At 45.2% G+C, this 16,771-nt stretch overlaps 1 protein-coding gene across 2 annotated transcripts in view; it reads left to right on the top strand.

Annotated features, from left to right (window-relative positions):
* GSG1L (GSG1 like) overlaps positions 1–16,771 on the top strand; it is a 56,517-nt gene that overhangs the window by 5,303 nt on the left and 34,443 nt on the right. For both annotated transcript variants that reach the window (XM_063171149.1, XM_063171148.1), the window contains exon 2: positions 11,706–11,753. In XM_063171149.1, the coding sequence (XP_063027219.1) occupies positions 11,706–11,753 (48 nt within the window). The remainder of the gene's footprint in view (positions 1–11,705; positions 11,754–16,771) is intronic.

Consider the following 16,771-nt stretch of genomic DNA (forward strand, 5'->3'; position numbering starts at 1 on the left):
CTCAGTATTAACATCCACAGCCAGAGGGGAAGAGCAGCTGCCCAGCTGCCTTTTAGCAGTACTGTCCCATTAAATAAACAAGGATGCTCCCCAGAAAGCAGGAGAGCAGGAATGGGTATGCATAACTTGTTTTGTGGGTCTGGATTGAATTTTTTGGAAAGCAAGGGGCCTGTAGCCCTTTGTGTGCTCTATACCACCTATTACTCCTGAAGGAGGAAATGGGAGAGTGGAATTTAGATTGGATGTAAATATCAAAATGGGTCAGAGGTGTGGGTCCTGAATGTGCCTTGAGGAGAAGCCAGCAAGGGAGAGGGGTTGCTCCTGCAGAAATGAGTAAACCTGTGCCATAAACACCAGAAGTTGCCCCAGCCTTTCCCAGCTACACAATGGGGTTTCTCCTGCAGAAATGAGCAAATCTGTGCCATAAACACCAGAAGTTGCCCCAGCCTTTCCCAGCAGCAGAGCAGGGTTTCTCCTGCAGAAATGAGTAAAAACCAGAAGTTGTCTTAGCCTTTCTCAGCTGCAGAGTGGGGTTTCTCCTGCAGAAAGGAGTAAAAACCAGAAGCTGCCCCAACCTTTCCCAGCTGCAGAATGGGGTTTCTCCTGCAGAAATGAGTAAATCTGTGCCATAAACACCAGAAGCTGCAAGTTGCCCCAGCCTTTCCCAGCTACACAATGGGGTTTCTCCTGCAGAAATGAGTAAAAACCAGAAGTTGCCCCAGCCTTTCCCAGCTGCAGAGTGGGGTTTCTCCTGCAGAAAGGAGTAAAAACCAGAAGCTGCTCCAACCTTTCCCAGCTGCAGAATGGGGTTCCTCCTGCAGAAATGAGTAAAAGCCAGAAGTTGCCCCAGCCATCCCCAGCTGCAGAGTGGGGTTTCTCCTGCAGAAATGAGTAAATCTGTGCCATAAACACCAGAAGTTGCCCCAGCCTTTCCCAGCTGCAGAGTGGGGTTTCTCCTGCAGAAATGAGTAAATCTGTGCCATAAACACCAGAAGTTGCCCCAGCCTTTCCCAGCTGCAGAGTGTTTCTGCAGCACCTCTGTCCCCCGCCCCTGTGATAATCACACATCACAGTGATTCACCACAGGTGGCTGCCCAGAGAGGGGCTGGGCACAAGTACCTTGTGAGTATATAATTAAAAGCAAGAGGACTTGGGAATTCTTGCTGGATTATGAGAAATACAATATAATTGGCATGACTGAAAGCTGGCAGGTTTATTCGCATGACTGGAATGTAAAAATTGCTGGTTCTAAATTGTTAGGAAGGAAAGAGTGGAAAAAGGAATGGAGGAGGTAGAGCTCTGTATTAAAGATAAAATTTCCAGTGCTAGAGGAACTGAACCCAGGGGGCTAGGATAATCTCCATCTGAGGATGTTGAAATAATTGGTACATGAAAATGCAGGGTTAGAAGAATCTGTACATCACTACTTTAAAGAAAAGTGGGAAAAAATTGTGCAGACCACTTGACCCAGGGATTTTAGGACAGTTTTCTGAGAAAGCACTCATTTCATGGCCACAAATAGGTTTTATCAAAGGTATGGGTTTATTAAATGTAAATCATTTACCAAGATGAATCATTTCTCAGACAAGGGTAATGGATTAGACCCAGTCTCTGTGGATTTGCAAAAAAATATTTGGTGGAATGTCCAGTGAAAATTCTTTCCAGAAGAGCTGCAGAGAGTGGGGAGGATGGTGAGAACAGAGGGAGAGGCAGGCAGGCTCCACAGTGAACAGCCTGAGCTCCAGGCTGGACAGAATGCCCAGGGCACAGAGATGTTCCATTGGTGGGGATTGAGTGACAGTGACAGAGCTCAGACAAAACACACCATTGACTGCTTCCATGATTCCAGAATAAAAAGGCATAACAGACAAAAATAAGTACTCCTTCCTGCAGAGCCCCCTGCCAGGGAATGCTGAGAAGGCCAAAATTGGGAATTGCATGGATCCAGAGAGCAAACCTCCATTCCTGTCAGTGACAGGATGATTTTAGAGCAATCCCCAAACTGCTGCTGCAGTTCTGGTGTGACAAGGGGAGCACAGGAGCACAATCACCCCGTGCCCGCCCCTTTGTTCTTCCCTAAATATCTGCCACTGGCTTCCCTAAATACCTGTCATTGCAGACAACACAAAGACAGTGGAGTAGAGAGACCTTCTGCATCAACCTGTGTTGCAGATTCACTTTATTGATTATCATTGGGATAAATAGATTGTAAACTGACTAAAGGACAGTCTTACAAGGAGACTGTGGCAAGTAATACAAAAGGGAGAATTATCCCAATGGAGACCAGATGTTTCTAGCTGTCCTCAAATTTGCTTTTGGGACTGATTCTGTTATTGCTGGGATTAGAAATCTAGGGAAAAAAAGGAGCTAAGGATACAATTTGTGTCACCTAAAGAAATAAAGGTGAGATGAATCCTGCAGCCAGCCCGTGGCCATCAGCAAATGTCTGTGCCCAGACTGATCAGCATCCTCATTGCACTCCTTGGGAGGTTACACTGCTCCTCCTGTGGAATCAACTGAGCCCTGGGATTATGTGTTTGCCTCACTGGCCCAAAGAGAATCAGTCTAAGACCTTGCAATTCCCACCACAGAAGTTTTAATTTGGAGAGAATAATCCTGCTTTGACTGCGCCTCTTACGCACATGCCACACAAAATCTGGGAATATTGGCATTACAGAGGAGAGATTTTTTTTCTGCATAACTGAAAATGTGAGCTGGCCTGATAGAGTTGTAAGAGCAGCATTACATTTTAAAGAAGGTTAAAAGCACCAGATGCCAAGGCCTAAAGCTCTGTGAGGTCACAGGTAGGTGCCAATTGCAGGGGGAGGATAAGAACCAAGTTGGGGGGCAGTGCTTGTCTGTGGGGAGCATAAAAAAGAGATTATTCTAGGGAAAAATCAGCACCACAGGCAACATCAGTGTGTTTTGTAAATGCCACGGTGCATGGGTAGGGTAAGAAAAAAGGGAAGGTGAAACAGGTGCAGTGGGATTTCCAAGGTAGTCAAGGAGAAGAGAATCTCCTTCAAGAAAAGAAAGCTGATGTTCTGTAGTGCACCAGACTGAAGAGCTAGAGGGGATGGAGTGATACCTTACATATGTATGGATAAAGAAAATAAAATTACTTAAATAATTCATAATTGAGGGGGAAAAAATGTGTCAATCCAAGGACAGGTTCCTGCAGAGTGTGTCTGGACCTCACCTCCACAGAGGGCAGTGTGAGCAAAGGAAACCCAGGGGCTGAAATGGAGCCTTCCAAAGTGCCAGGAAGAGCTGCAGGAGAGAAGAGGAGTGTTTCTGGCATGAGGAGGCTTGGAGTGAGTCCTGCATAGCTGATGTGTTGGTGTTTTAGGAGGTGCCTGTTCTGTGACATCCCTGCCCCAGGGGGCTGCTGGGCGCCAGTGGGAGCCAAGGCAAAAATAGCTGCTGACTGGGTGCCCATCACGTTTTCTGGAGGTTTTAATCTCATCTAAAGCAGCAGAAACTGGCTCCAGGTGGAGGCAGTGTGAGAGGAGGCTGCTCTGCCACTGCTGACATTATTCCAGCTGCTCAGGAGATAATTGGTATGGCTGCTCATGCACTGAACATTAAACTGATGATCTAATTTGGGATCAGAAGGGAAATCTCCCTCAGGCTAGATATCAGGGAGAGTAACAAATTTTTGCCTTCCTTAACAGCCTGGGAAGGATCCATTGCAGAAGAGCACTTGTGAACTCCTCCTAACAAATCCCTGGTATTTTGCTTTCAGGATGAGATAGGTCTGGCCATAGGAATTTACAGATTTATTCGTGTTCCTCACGAGAACTCTTGCTCCCTTCCTGTGGTACATGATAGCTGTGATTTCTGTGCTGGTGATTGCTTTATTGCAGACATTCAGGTTTTTATAGCATGTTGGGGATATTTTGTGTCTGCGGTGCTCTGGGAGTTTTGGATTTTAGGTCCTCCTGATCCTGCTGGGCAGACTAGCTGTGTGAACATCCATCATCCACAAAACATGGACATAAAGTCCCTGCAGGCTGAGCCTCATAACAGAGCAAAGGAAGGGACCAGGCAGCTAACTACTCCTTATTAGATGTGTTACTGTTCCTCATGTGTTTGGATGTGTCTGTTCTCAGCCATTTAACCCGGTAGCCTTAAAGGAAACATCTGAGGAGTTCTGGTGGCTCCTTGTAAATGGGATAAACTTCAAAGTGCTGGAAGATTAACACACAGGTCCCAGATTTCAAAGGGAACTGAGATGCCTTACCCCAGTGTCAGTGCAAAATATGAACAGATGCTTTAAGGGCTGAGGAAACGCATAAGGGATGGAAGATCAATGACTCCGGTACCCCCGTGGGTTTTAAATTACACCAGACTCAATCCTGATGTTAAAACTTTCCTTATGTGGGGTTAGGAGAGCTGGCTGACTGGCAGATCTCACAATTGGGATGTGCAGTTTGTTGTGATTTAACAGCTGATAACTGAGTGCTGCTCAACCCCTCACTCACTACTGCCCCAGAGGGCTGGGAGGAGAGCCAGAGAAAGGCAACAACAGTGGGTTGAGATGAGAACAGCTTAATAAATAGAATACAACAACAAGAAGTAATAAAATAAAATATTAAAAACTATATACATATTTATATATATATATATATATAGAGAGAGAGAGAGAGAGAGAGAGAAAAGGGGAGAGAAAGGACTAAAACCCCCCAAAAAGTGTTGCACAGTGCACCTGCTCACTGCTGCCCAGCCCAAAGCAGTGATAGCAGCTCCCAGCTAAACTCTGCCCAGTTTACACACTGAGCATCACATTCTAAGGTCTGGAATATCCCCCAGGCCAGCTCAGGTCAGCTGTCCTGGCCATGCCCCCTCCTGCTTTTTGTGCAGCTCCTGAGTGGCAGAGCATGAGGCACTGCCAAGCCCTTGATTTGGGCCAGCCCTGCTCACCAACACCCAAAGAACCTCTGTGTTATCAGCACTGTTCTCATCCTAAACCAACACTCAGCCCTGTGCCTGCTGCAGGAACCAAACTGACTCTGTCCCTGCTGGAACCAGGATGGCAGGGAATGGGGCTGCTGAAACCAGGACCCTCTGTCAGTCACAAATTGGTGTGACATCAGTGTTCTTGCTGCTGAACCAAAAGGCAGCATCAGCCTTTGCTGATGTAGCTTAGGAAGGAATACAAAAGCCAGTGAGCAATAAGAAGCAGGTGTAATTACTATGGAATGACATGGTTTGTTTCTGCATGTTTCCACTTGCCCGTTTTCCACCTTCCATTTGGCCACCAAAAGGACTCAAGCCATGCTCACAATGTGGAAAATCAGTTAGGCAGAGACATTTCACCATGCTTAGACTCACTAGGTTTGGAGAGACCAAAAAACTTCATCATTCAGCATGATTTCACTGTGCATCTCCCAGGCAGACAAAAAACACTAATGAGAAGTTTGTTTCAAATTTATTGGGTACATGCTTGGGAATAAGGTTCACAAGAGGAAATGCAAACACAACTTTTTTCCACTTGATTTCAAAACTGGATATTCATTTCCAGTGTGCTGCAGTTCACTTCCTTTAAAAGTCATGGAGAAAAGGTTGAAGTTACCTGTTTCCATACCCCAAGCCAGGGGTTCCTGCCTGGGAAAACAGGAAATCTCAACCCAAAGAGCAGCCAGGGCAGGCACAGGAGGATGGGAGAAGGAAGGACTTCATACAGTGAGGGACAGACAGCAGCTACATCTCTGTGAAGAGCATTGGGGTTTGTCTTTCCCATCTTTCTGGGTGTCTCAGGGATCCTGGACTGCCAATATCTGCTTTACTTTGGCGTATTTATATTGGCTCAGGGTCAGCACAATGTGTCACCCCTGGGATGAGCAGGTGAAACCTTCCCCTTCCCATTGTACAGCTTCAAAAGCTTAAATCAACTCAGAGCTCCTTGATTTAATGAAGTCAGCTCTAATTTGACACCAAAATCATTGAAAACCTCTCTCAGCCCTGCTGTTCCCCCGATTTTCACAATCACTTGGAAACCCAACCTCCTTCCCAGCTCTCCAAATGACGGATGTGTGTACACATCCTCCAGGTCTTACCAAGATAATCAGCTGAATCCTGTGACTTGGCTGGCTTTCAATTAGACATGATTTGAGAGCAGCCCGTGGAGATGTTTGCTTTGAGATGCTGGGGAAGATTTTTCACATCAGGGAAGAGTTGCAGCCCGGAACAAGCAGTTGCCATGGCATAGTCCCAGCTCTGCCCACACTCCCTGCCCTGCACAGCCCTTCCCTGCTCCAACCCCCCAGGAGGGAACCCCGCCGTGGGAATGGGACCTCTGGGGTAAAATTAGCAACATTCCTTCGGGAATGTGCAAAATGAGGAGAAGCGCACCGCGCCTGAAATGGAAAAGTGGGAAGCTCTGCATTTTCCCACTTGGAGACGTAGGAAGTTGGAAGGGGTTGGTTTTTGCTGAAGGAGAACAGCAGCACAACACTGAGGTTTAGAAGCAATCCCAAAGGCAGTACAGGCTGTGAGTAATCCCTGAGAAATTGGGCAAATTCTCAAGATATTTAGAGGTAGAAGAAATGTTGATGGGCTCCAGCGATGAGTGGCAGCTGTCAGAGGAAGAGAAAATAATTATCTGCGTAGTTCAAGACATATTTTTGTGCAATTCCCTGTGAGCTTGTTTATTTTCCAGAAGAAAATATCGCTTCAGCAAAATCAACAGGGTCAACTGGAAAATGTTGATTTTACTGATTAGCACTCAATTTTTTGTTAGGGGAAAAAAAAAGTCAATTAAGTGCTCTGAGATGACTTTAAACAAAGTTTTCATATTTCAGTTGGTAATTAACCTGATCCAGCTCAGTTTGAGTGAGCCTATTAACCTGTATTTTCCCTCATGTAGTGCTTTTTTTCACTGAAGTTGTGTTGGAGTCCTCAGCCTCATCTAGGCTGGGATCCCTGGAGGGTTATATCTTTTTTTAGACAAATACAATGATTTTACTCTCAGTAGATGATGTGGGATCTCATCAGAATCACATGACTCTAGATATAATTGGAGAGATAAAGATGTGTTAGGGCCTAGTGGGAAAAAAAGGGGACCTTGTCTGTCGTAGGCTGGGAGCCAGGGTGTTACTAAAAGGGAATGTTGTTTAAAAGAAATTTAATCATTTAAATTTCCATCATAACTGCACTCTTGAACTCGTAAAATTTTATGCAGAGTAAGTGGATACAGACAGCTTTTCTTTCTTCTTTTTTTTCGCGAGATGAAAAGCAGAGTTATAACAGAGTTCAGCCAGAACTACCAGATTTCTTTTAAGTCAATTTATTTAACTTGAATATTTTCAAACCGTGTCATTGCAAGACATACAAAGTAGGATTTTTTCAGGGTTGTTTTTATTTTGTTGCTGTCATTACTAATCAGGCATTTTCCCCTGGCTCAGAGAGGAAAGAACTCGAGAATGCAGGACCAATAAGCAGGACCCAGAACATCAAATTCTGCTCTTTGCTATGACAACAGCTATGTTAGAAACAGAATATTGTCTTGAAGTGCTTTTTTGGTGCTTTTTCTGCCCTCTTCCTTATTTCCAGTCTAAACCACCAGGCTCCTGGGCTGTGTGAGGTTCTGAGAATAGGAGCAAACAAACTCCACCTTTTATGTGGAAGAAGGAGTAGAGTGTGGGTCTCCCAAAGGCTTGAAGGCAGAGGGCACACAGGGCTTGGGTGAACAGCTGTGTGCTGGAGTTCAGACCCAATTTCTGTGCACACAGACCTGCCTTTCAGCTGCCCTGTGCAGCTCTCTAATTCCACAGGACCAGGAGGAATTCCAGGAATTCCATGGTGGAAGCCCCAGCCAGGCATGTGTGAGGTACCCACAAGGTGGGCAGGGCAGGGCAGGCCCTGGAGCAAGCAAACCCTGGGACCCGATGGTTCTTTGGACCTGTTTATCTCGATTTTCTGTCAGGATTGAACTTGGGGGAACTTGGGCTTTCTTTAGGCTAGAGAGGAGCTGAATTCTGAGCTCTGTCTTGGTGTGAGGATTTGCCTCCAGCAGAGCCCCAGCTGTCCCTGTGTGTGTGACACTGACCCTTCAGTGGGGCAGGTGATGGAGCTCCTCCACTTTGCAGGGAAAGGGAGGTGTCAGAGACAGCTGTGCCTTCATCAGCACCCACAGAAACATCACCCCAGCACCAAACTGGCTCCTCTTCCTCCTCTGCCTGCCCAGCTCTGCAGATCCTGCTGGAACACCTCCACCTGTTCCCACTGCAGATTCATGGGGACATCCCACTGGGGCTCCCTCAGATATTTCCATGGGCTCTGCATCTGTTACCCACACAGCCTCAACATTCTTCCCCACCCACCAGCTCAGTCTTTCCAGATGTGTCTCCTCTCACTCTCTGGCTGCTCCAGCTTGAAGTTCCCCAGCAAGCTACAAACACTCAGACATGCACATATACAGAATTAGATTCATTAATTAGGAATCATTAGCTACAGATAAACTTTGGACTCTTGGTAGCTCCCAGTCCTGCAGATCCTGTGACATGTCCCCTCCTTGGGAAGGCCCAGCAGAGCCCCTGCAGGGTCAGTGTGATTAGGAGCAATGTGTTTGCAGGGACAATGTTTTCACCTCACCCTCAGGAAGCCTGAGGAGAAGCTGATGCCAAATGCTTTTCCCATGGCTGCTCAGGTGCTGGTCAGCCCTCTCTGCTCAGCCTCCAGCATCTCCCTGTCCATGCTGAGCTCCACTCAGCCCCATGAGCACTGCTCATGGCCACTGCTCCTGTGTGCAAGTGCAGAGAATAATTCCAGCCAGGTCCCACCTCTTCTTTCTGCTTGAGTGAGGAGAGGAGAGGTCACTCCTTGGCTTTCTTCCCTGTCAGGATCACAGCCACAAACAGGGGAGGGCAGAGCTCTCAGGGGATGAATCCCAGAGACTCTTCTTGTTGCTTCTCTGAACAATCTTTTGTATATTCTCTAAAGACTCTCCAGGAGCATGGATAGGGGGAGAAGATGCATCTGGAAAAGGACAGCACAGCAGGATAAACTCTGCCAAGTCTAAAATTAAACTTAAGAGGGCTTAAGAGATCAGTTATACAAGATACCCAAAAATAACTTAGAATAAATCCTAAGAGGAACAGTGAAAGCACTGCTGACATCTTCAGTTCTCAGCGAGATGCATGTCTGCATGTGCAAGTGTGACTGTGCTTTATAAATACCACCAGTGGCTACCATTGAAAATGGAAGAGGGTTTTCCAGTGCTCCAGCAGCAGGAACAGCAAAGGGAAGAGTCAGGAACTGCTTGTGCAGCTCCTACTGTGACCTTCAGCAGCAAGCAGGCACAATCAGGCATTGAAAGTGAGGTGGCATCAGGCTCCTCTCTGTCTCCAGCCATTCTTTTTGCTATGGCTCCTAGAGGACTTTTTCTGGACACTCCAGCACTTTCTGTCCACGTTATTTGAACTGGAGGCCTCACCACAGGGAGAGATGGTGTTCTGGGCAGGCTGAATTTAAGGGAGGAAGAGGATGCTCATTCCTCCCAGCAGCCTGTGACCACCCTCTCCTCTGTCCTGCAGCCAAACTCTGGTAACTCAGAGACTCTGCTGAAAGGCACCACCAGCTCTCAGAGCAGCCTGTGCAGTTTTTCCAGTAGCAAAGGCCATTCCCCTTTGCCTTTCTTGGGATAACATTCTGGAGAGCCAGGTATTTGTTAAAGGTTTCCAGTAATATGGCTTTGGATTCCCTGTAACACAAGTGAGGGATGATCAGTGAGAGTCAGCCTGAAGTCAGGTTCAAATAAAACTGTGATAAAAGTAATAACTTACATCTGACAAAAAAAAAAAAAAAAAAAAAACACAAAAAACAGAGCCAAACTACAGATCCATATGGCTAGAATGAAAAATCCTGCTTAATCTGCTTATATCAAGTCCAAATCTAGAGGTCACTCTCCCTATATTCCCTTGATTTTATGTCAATAAAATTCCTGAAAAACCTCACACCCTAAACTCAGAGGCTCTGGATGAGAATGTTTTCTACTTACACTTTAGTATCTTTCATAGTCCACTTACTTACCTGGATTTCTTGGTCAGGAACCTAAAGTAAAGAACCTGGGGGAGCTGGGCTTGTTCTTGTCCCTCCAAGCAGACAAAGGATGACTGCACTGATGCCAGAGCAGCTACAGAAGTTTGGGTTGGGTATCAGGAAACACTCTCTAGAGGTGGACCAGAGTGGGAAGAAAATCCATCTCTGAGTCACTAAGGGATGGGTATTACCATCCTTGGAGCATTTCAGAATTTGGGTGGGAAAATCTTGTCTGTTCTGAACAGGAAATGTGCAGGGCTGGTAATTTCTATGATCCAGAAGTTATCTTTCCATCTGTTTCCCCCAAAACTTACTGACACTCCTTCTGCCCAGACAGAGCCTGCCCTGAATCTGGAAACAGAGATGGTGCTTTGGCAAGCCAAGTGTCACTTCCTTTTCTTGGCTGTCCTCTGGACTCACAGAGTAGAAATCCTTCCCCTGGACAAATCAAAATGTGCATGTCAATGTCAAGTGAACCTTTTCTTTTATAGCTACTTAGACAATTGACTAGGTACACATCACCTCTCAGTGTATTTAGCATGGATTTAACACTGCTAAAAGTAAATAAAAAGAAGAAATAATAGCATTAAAATAATAGATTCTTAGGTCAGCACAGCTATCATTTGAATGATTGCATTTATCTCAATCTTGCCAGCAAAGACACCAGAAAGGTGAACACTTTATATTGCTTTATATGTATACTGAATTACAAATAAGAAAAAAATACACTGACTTCACCATCACTGTGGCATTTCACTGTTTATTCTTTTTTAATGGCTCACCTTTCCTAAATTAGTCTTTTGAACTTTGTAATTAAAAATGAGCAAAGCTAATTTAGAAAAAATAAAACAGCCTAGTCCTATAACTACCTTTGCATCAATTACAGTCTTAAAGGGCAAAATGGACTTTTTCCATGACCTCTGGCCAGCACTCCTTGGAGCATATCAGATCAAAAGGAACACATACACTTGGTGGAGGGATGCACCCAGGGCAGAGGAATTATTTGATAATGTTTGGTTACCTGAAGAAGTAAAAAGAAAGGTCAAAGGGCCCACCCCTTACATTTCCTGTTCAGAAACTCCTCAAGAATTCCTGCAAGGGCAAAGGTGGTGTCCTAAACAGAGAAAATTTAATTTACAGTGGAGCACAGGCTGTGATGCTCAGAGCAAGGCATTTGCCTACTTTTGAAACAATTTTTTAAAACATTTATACATTTCCTTAGCTTCTTTGTGCTTCAGGTTTGTTCTCAGTCACATCTGCGTATGGAGAGCTCTGTGCCCGTGGCAGTGCCCCAGCACTGGCAGCTTTGGTCACTCTGGGTGGGCACAGGCATTGTGTGGTGATGAGAAGGGAAAAGTGTGGGTGAGAGGGGCCCATGCCCTGCCAGTGCCACCTGCTGAGGCCCCTGTGTCACCCCAGCCAGAGCCCAGCAGTGCTCCTGCCCTGGGGAAGAGCATCACTGGCCCAGCAGGGGCTCAGCCAGCAAGGGAGGATTTCCTGCTCTCCCTGATCCAGGAGCTGCAATCCCAAGGGAAGTCCAGCCCTTGGGCACAGGGGAATGTGTGTCCCCATGTCCTGGAGAGACTGGGCTGGGAGTGAGGGCAGGAACCCCAGAGCGACACCAACCCACTCCTGTCTCCTAAAACAATGCTTTTCTTTTAAAGGTGAAAAATGTCGAAGTTTTATTGACCTTGCCCCGGCTTCTGAAAAAGGTAAGAGCACACAGCCAAGGCTGTTTCCTCTCATCTTACAGATTGCATCAGTGTTGTGTCCTGTGGGGCCTGAGTGCCAGGGGAGGCAGGATCCCCCAGCACACAGGGACCCACATGCCATCCATGCTACACACAGCCAGCTGGAACAAGCTCCAAGGCTCTGTGACAGCTGTTTGCTCACTTTGTGCAGGTCTGTCATTTATTTGGTCTTAACTCAGACGGCTTTCTTCAAGAAAAATATTTATTTATGTTGTAAGACAGATGTCACTGTCATATTTTCTGAAAAATCCCTTCGCCAGGATTTCTTCTCCTGGGAAAATTAGAAGCCTCAGAGAAAAAACAATATTATCTCATTTGCTTCTCCTGTGTTTGCTGCTTTGGAATGTGGCTGGTGATCGTTTATCCAGCAGGTGCAAGTTTGATTGGTTTAATATGAAATGTTTTTAATTAATGACCAATCACCATCAGCTGTGTCAGACTCTGAGGAGTCAGTCATGAGTTTGTCATTATCATTCTTGTTAAGCCTTCTGTCTGTATCCTTTCTCTTTCTTTAGTATAGTTTGGTATAGCTAATATAATGTAATGTAATATAATATAATATAATATAATATAATATAATATAATATAATATAATATAATATAATATAATATAATATAATATAATATAATATAATATAATATAATATAATATAATATAATATAATATAATATAATATTTATAAATTTGCCTTCTAAGAACATGGAGTCAGACTCATCTCTTCACCTCATCCTGGGGACCCTGCAAATACCACAGACAGACATTTCCCTTCTTCCTCTAGTGAGGAAGGAAATGCTATGTGGTCTCCTCAAGCCATGAAGATATTAATGGTCAGAAAAATACAGCCACAATACCAAAGTTATCTCTTTGTGAGAAGGAATCATCCAGATACTTCTTTGGTTGGTTTACCCTTGTGAAAAGTTATATATTCAAGTGCAAAGAAGCAGGTTGCAACCATTTTCCTCACCCTGGCATTGAAGCTCAATTGATCATTGAGATTTCTTTCATTTTGAAAATCTATAAGGGGAAAAAAATGCTCAATAGAGCTCAATTAAAGTGAACTGAGCCCATCCTGGTCCCAGCTGATGAGATGCCCCATATATTTTGTCAGGTCACTTGAGACAATCCCAAAACCTTCTGGACACAGGGTGCCTTCCTCAGGCTTGGTGGAGCAGCAGTAAGTGGTGTAAGGAACAATTTCCCTTAATTTGCCTGAATTGCTGATCCACTGGAAAATGGGAAGAAAGGCAATTACTGCTAATAAAGCAGGGGGATATTGCAGGGAGAGAAACAGCCACAGAGCCTCTGTGAAATTCATTGTAAGCAAACCCAAATAAATTATGCACATAAGGGAAGAACAAGCCTGGGATTAGTGTCACTAATGGGCTCCCAGTTAAATCTCACACACACAAATGGGACCTTGGGGCACAAAGGCTCTTACAAAACCAGCAGCTCAACGCTCAGCAGCCACCAGAAAACAAACTCTGTGATAGAAAACATGACAAAAGGACTCAGTGATGCCTTTTGGGCTATCTAAAATCAGAGACCAGACAGAATTAAGGGAATAAAAAGCAGTTCTATTTATTGAAGGGCCTTCAGGTACATTTAGGGCAGATGAAGATCCCCAGGGGCTGCACCCAAAATGAATGAAGGGTCATAGATTTTCACATTTGTATAAGTTTGGTCCATTTGCATATTGGGAGTCAATCTTCCAATTCCAGCTTCAGGTAATGAAGTCATTTACCCCAGATTTGCTCCCCCCCAGCTCCCTTTTGTTTCCATCTCTGGGGCCTGAGGCAGTGAGGTGTCCTTGACTCCCAGGCCTGGAGAGGAATTGCTGTGCCTGCCCAAAATGGGACAGCAGCAGCTCACACTGTGTGTGGAGTTCAGAGTTATACACTAAAAAATGCAGGATTACAAATATATGAAAAATATAAAAGCGAAAACTCTAAGGCATCATCAGGAGCAGGGCAGAGCCACAGAGCTGAAAGCTGCACTTTGCTGTAATACACTGGGTTACTTTGTGCTTTTTAGTGCAGCTCCCAGAACAGCAACGAGGATCTCAAAGTTCCAGAAAGTTCTGTCCAAGGATGGGAGTGGGAGTGGTGCTGAAGGAGAGGCACAGGAAAGGAAATGGAATGGACAGGGCTGGGAGAGGAGCTGGAAGGGCAGCTGGGCAAGGGAATCTCAGCTGGGCGAGGGAAACTCATCTGGACAAGGGAACCTCAGCTGGGCAAGGGAACCTCAGCTGGAGAAGGGAATCTCATCTGGACAAGGGAATCTCAGCTGGGCAAGGGAATCTCAGCTGGGCGAGGGAATCTCATCTGGACAAGGGAATGTCCCTGCCTTGCCCTGCCAGGGCTGTGGGCACAGCAAGCCCCTCCAGCAGACAGAGCAGAGCTGGCTCAAGGTGCCTGCTCTAAAGGCACTGGGGTGGGTTCCTGCTTTATCCCCTTTCTCTGGAACTTGCAGAATGCTTGGTGGCATCACCCACACACTTTCCAAAACAGCATTTAGTGCTTTACTTTCAGGATTTCTTTTGGTTGTGTGAAATGCTGTCAGCATTTTTTTTTTCCAGGAGAATTTTAGAGTTGTTGCATGATGTCAGTGCATATTTCTAGATGATTCTGCTTTTCTTTTTTTGAGGAAGGAAGGCTCTTTCTGTGTAGTGTTATGAAGAAAATTCTATCTATTTCAAAGACTTTCCATAGAGCTGTAAGGCATATTGACAAAAAGAGAGGGGAATGCTTTGTCAGAGATGGAAAGTGCTGACCATCAGACTAATAAACAAAACCAGGATAAATTCTACAACTGTACATCAAGCTGGACACTGCAGCATGGTTAATCTGGAATTTTCACCATCAGTCTTGTATTCTCCAGAGCTACTTTCACCACATGTGAAGAGAAAATTGATGCCTGATTTACTTTCACTGAACAATTCTTTAATGTCTTGATTTAATCTGCTCTTTTCCAGTTAGAAGGAAATTCCCATTCCTTTAATTTCTTCCCCTCACTCAGCATTGACTTTAATGGGCAGAGGCTCATCAACTACTCAGTTCCAGCCAGTCCAAGTCAATGAGAAGGGATGAAATACAGTGAAAAGCAAATTTGAGTTCAGTTCAAACATTGTGGTTTTCACAGGCAATCATGTAACTGGGAAATTTGGGACTAAACTTAGCTTCACAATGAGACTGCAACTTATTCACTTTCTGTACATATCCTTAGCATCATTACCACCAAAAGTGGTTGTTTATCTGAAATGTCTCTGCAATTTTGTTTATCTGAAATGTCTCTGCAATGTCTCTCCATTACTGCAGCTGAGACCTCAGGTTTCCCAAAGTTTTCCTTTTAGTTGGTTTTCCCTGGCCCAAAGAGGATCCCTGTCTGACCAACTTCTAAGCTAAACAGAGGCTCCTGAAGCCCATGCACATCATCCTTCACTTTTAAGACAACTTTTAGGACATGCTATGAACACACTCAGTGCAGTTGCACAGCCCATCTTTGCTTGGGTCCACCACCAGTTAACAGCAAGGTGGTGTTAAACTCCTGCAGATTATTTAACACCCTCTGATATAGAAAAAGAACTACCATAAAAACTCACAGTAAATAAAACCATCCATGATGAGGTCTAGTCACATCCTCACCACAAACCTTGCATTCATAAATGAAAATTCTTCCAGTAAAAATCTCATATTTTATGGCTGAGCTTCCTGTCTTTATGCATTAGTGCTGATCTCCAGTGTAGCTGGGAAATGCATCTCTGATCAGTTATTGTACCCTTGTCATATATCTCACCAATGACATCTACTAAAAGGAGGCAGCAAAATTTGGGGCAAACAGACCCACAGTATGGTATAAATAAGCATTTCCAACCCACACTAGGAGAGCTTTTTCCTGCATTTAAGGCAGCTGCCAGCAATCTGTCAGAACCTCATAAGCCTAACATTGAATTTATTAGCTGTTGCTGGTTCTTAGTGCCAAAGCTGCTTAGCAAAATCAGCTTCATGATGGTAGATATTAACTGGGGAAAAAAAACCACATTTTCCTTTGAGAGTTTACATTTGCTATTGATAAAAATGATAGAGCAATAGCTGGTTACAGTGGCCAGGCTTTTAATGGGCTCTCACTGAGCAGATGTTGGGGCCCACAAAGTGCTCTAATTTTCACTCCAGACATGAGCAGTAAGACAGCAAATATTTCCAAAAGGAGTTGGAAGGGAGCTGTCAAAGTAGGCTGGACCTGATATTTCAGTTCTCAGTTCCTTCTGGGATATTCTCCACAGAACTTAATCAAAGTTTTGTTTCTGCTGAATATTTTGCTGCCTGGGGAAGAAAAGGGAGATTTTTTTCAGCAAGGGGTTGTGGTGTCCCACCAGGACACTGAGGCTGGCACACTCCTCACCACACTCCTCCTCCTCCCATGGCACCTTCTGTCATCCCATTCCCATGGCCTCAAATCCGTGCCCAAGAAGAATCCCAAGAGGCCACAGAGGATACATCCAAAAGGAAAAAACCAAGACCAAGAATTCCGGGAATAGTGGTTTTAAAAGCTGTGGTTTTAAAAGTTGTGAAGAAGGGGAACCACAACATCACAATGGAGAGCAAAAAGTCCCATAAATGATCAGATAAAAGCTTTCAGTGGCCACACCACCACAGGTGGACACATCCACAGGTGTTATCTTTCTTCCTCTTGCTGTGTGAGATTGCAGCTCCTGCATCCTCCTCTGCATCACTGCCAGCTCTCCAACCCAGCTCCTTGGGCAGGAGAAACCAGCAGCCCTTGTGCTGGAAGCATTTTGCTGGAGAAGAGCAGGGCTTTGCAGGGAATGTGGTGCCCCCAGCAGTTCCTGGGATGGTGCTGGTGGAGGCTGGGACTTTGCAAGCACCTGGAGTGCCCAGAGCTGGAGATGGGGGGCTCTTCCCCTGTTGGGAAGTGCTGCAGGAACAGGCTGAAATGTCAATGCTGGCTCAGAGCTTTGAGA

The sequence above is a fragment of the Melospiza melodia genome, chromosome 18 (genome assembly GCF_035770615.1).
Source record: "Melospiza melodia melodia isolate bMelMel2 chromosome 18, bMelMel2.pri, whole genome shotgun sequence".
Classification (NCBI taxonomy): Eukaryota; Metazoa; Chordata; class Aves; order Passeriformes; family Passerellidae; genus Melospiza; species Melospiza melodia.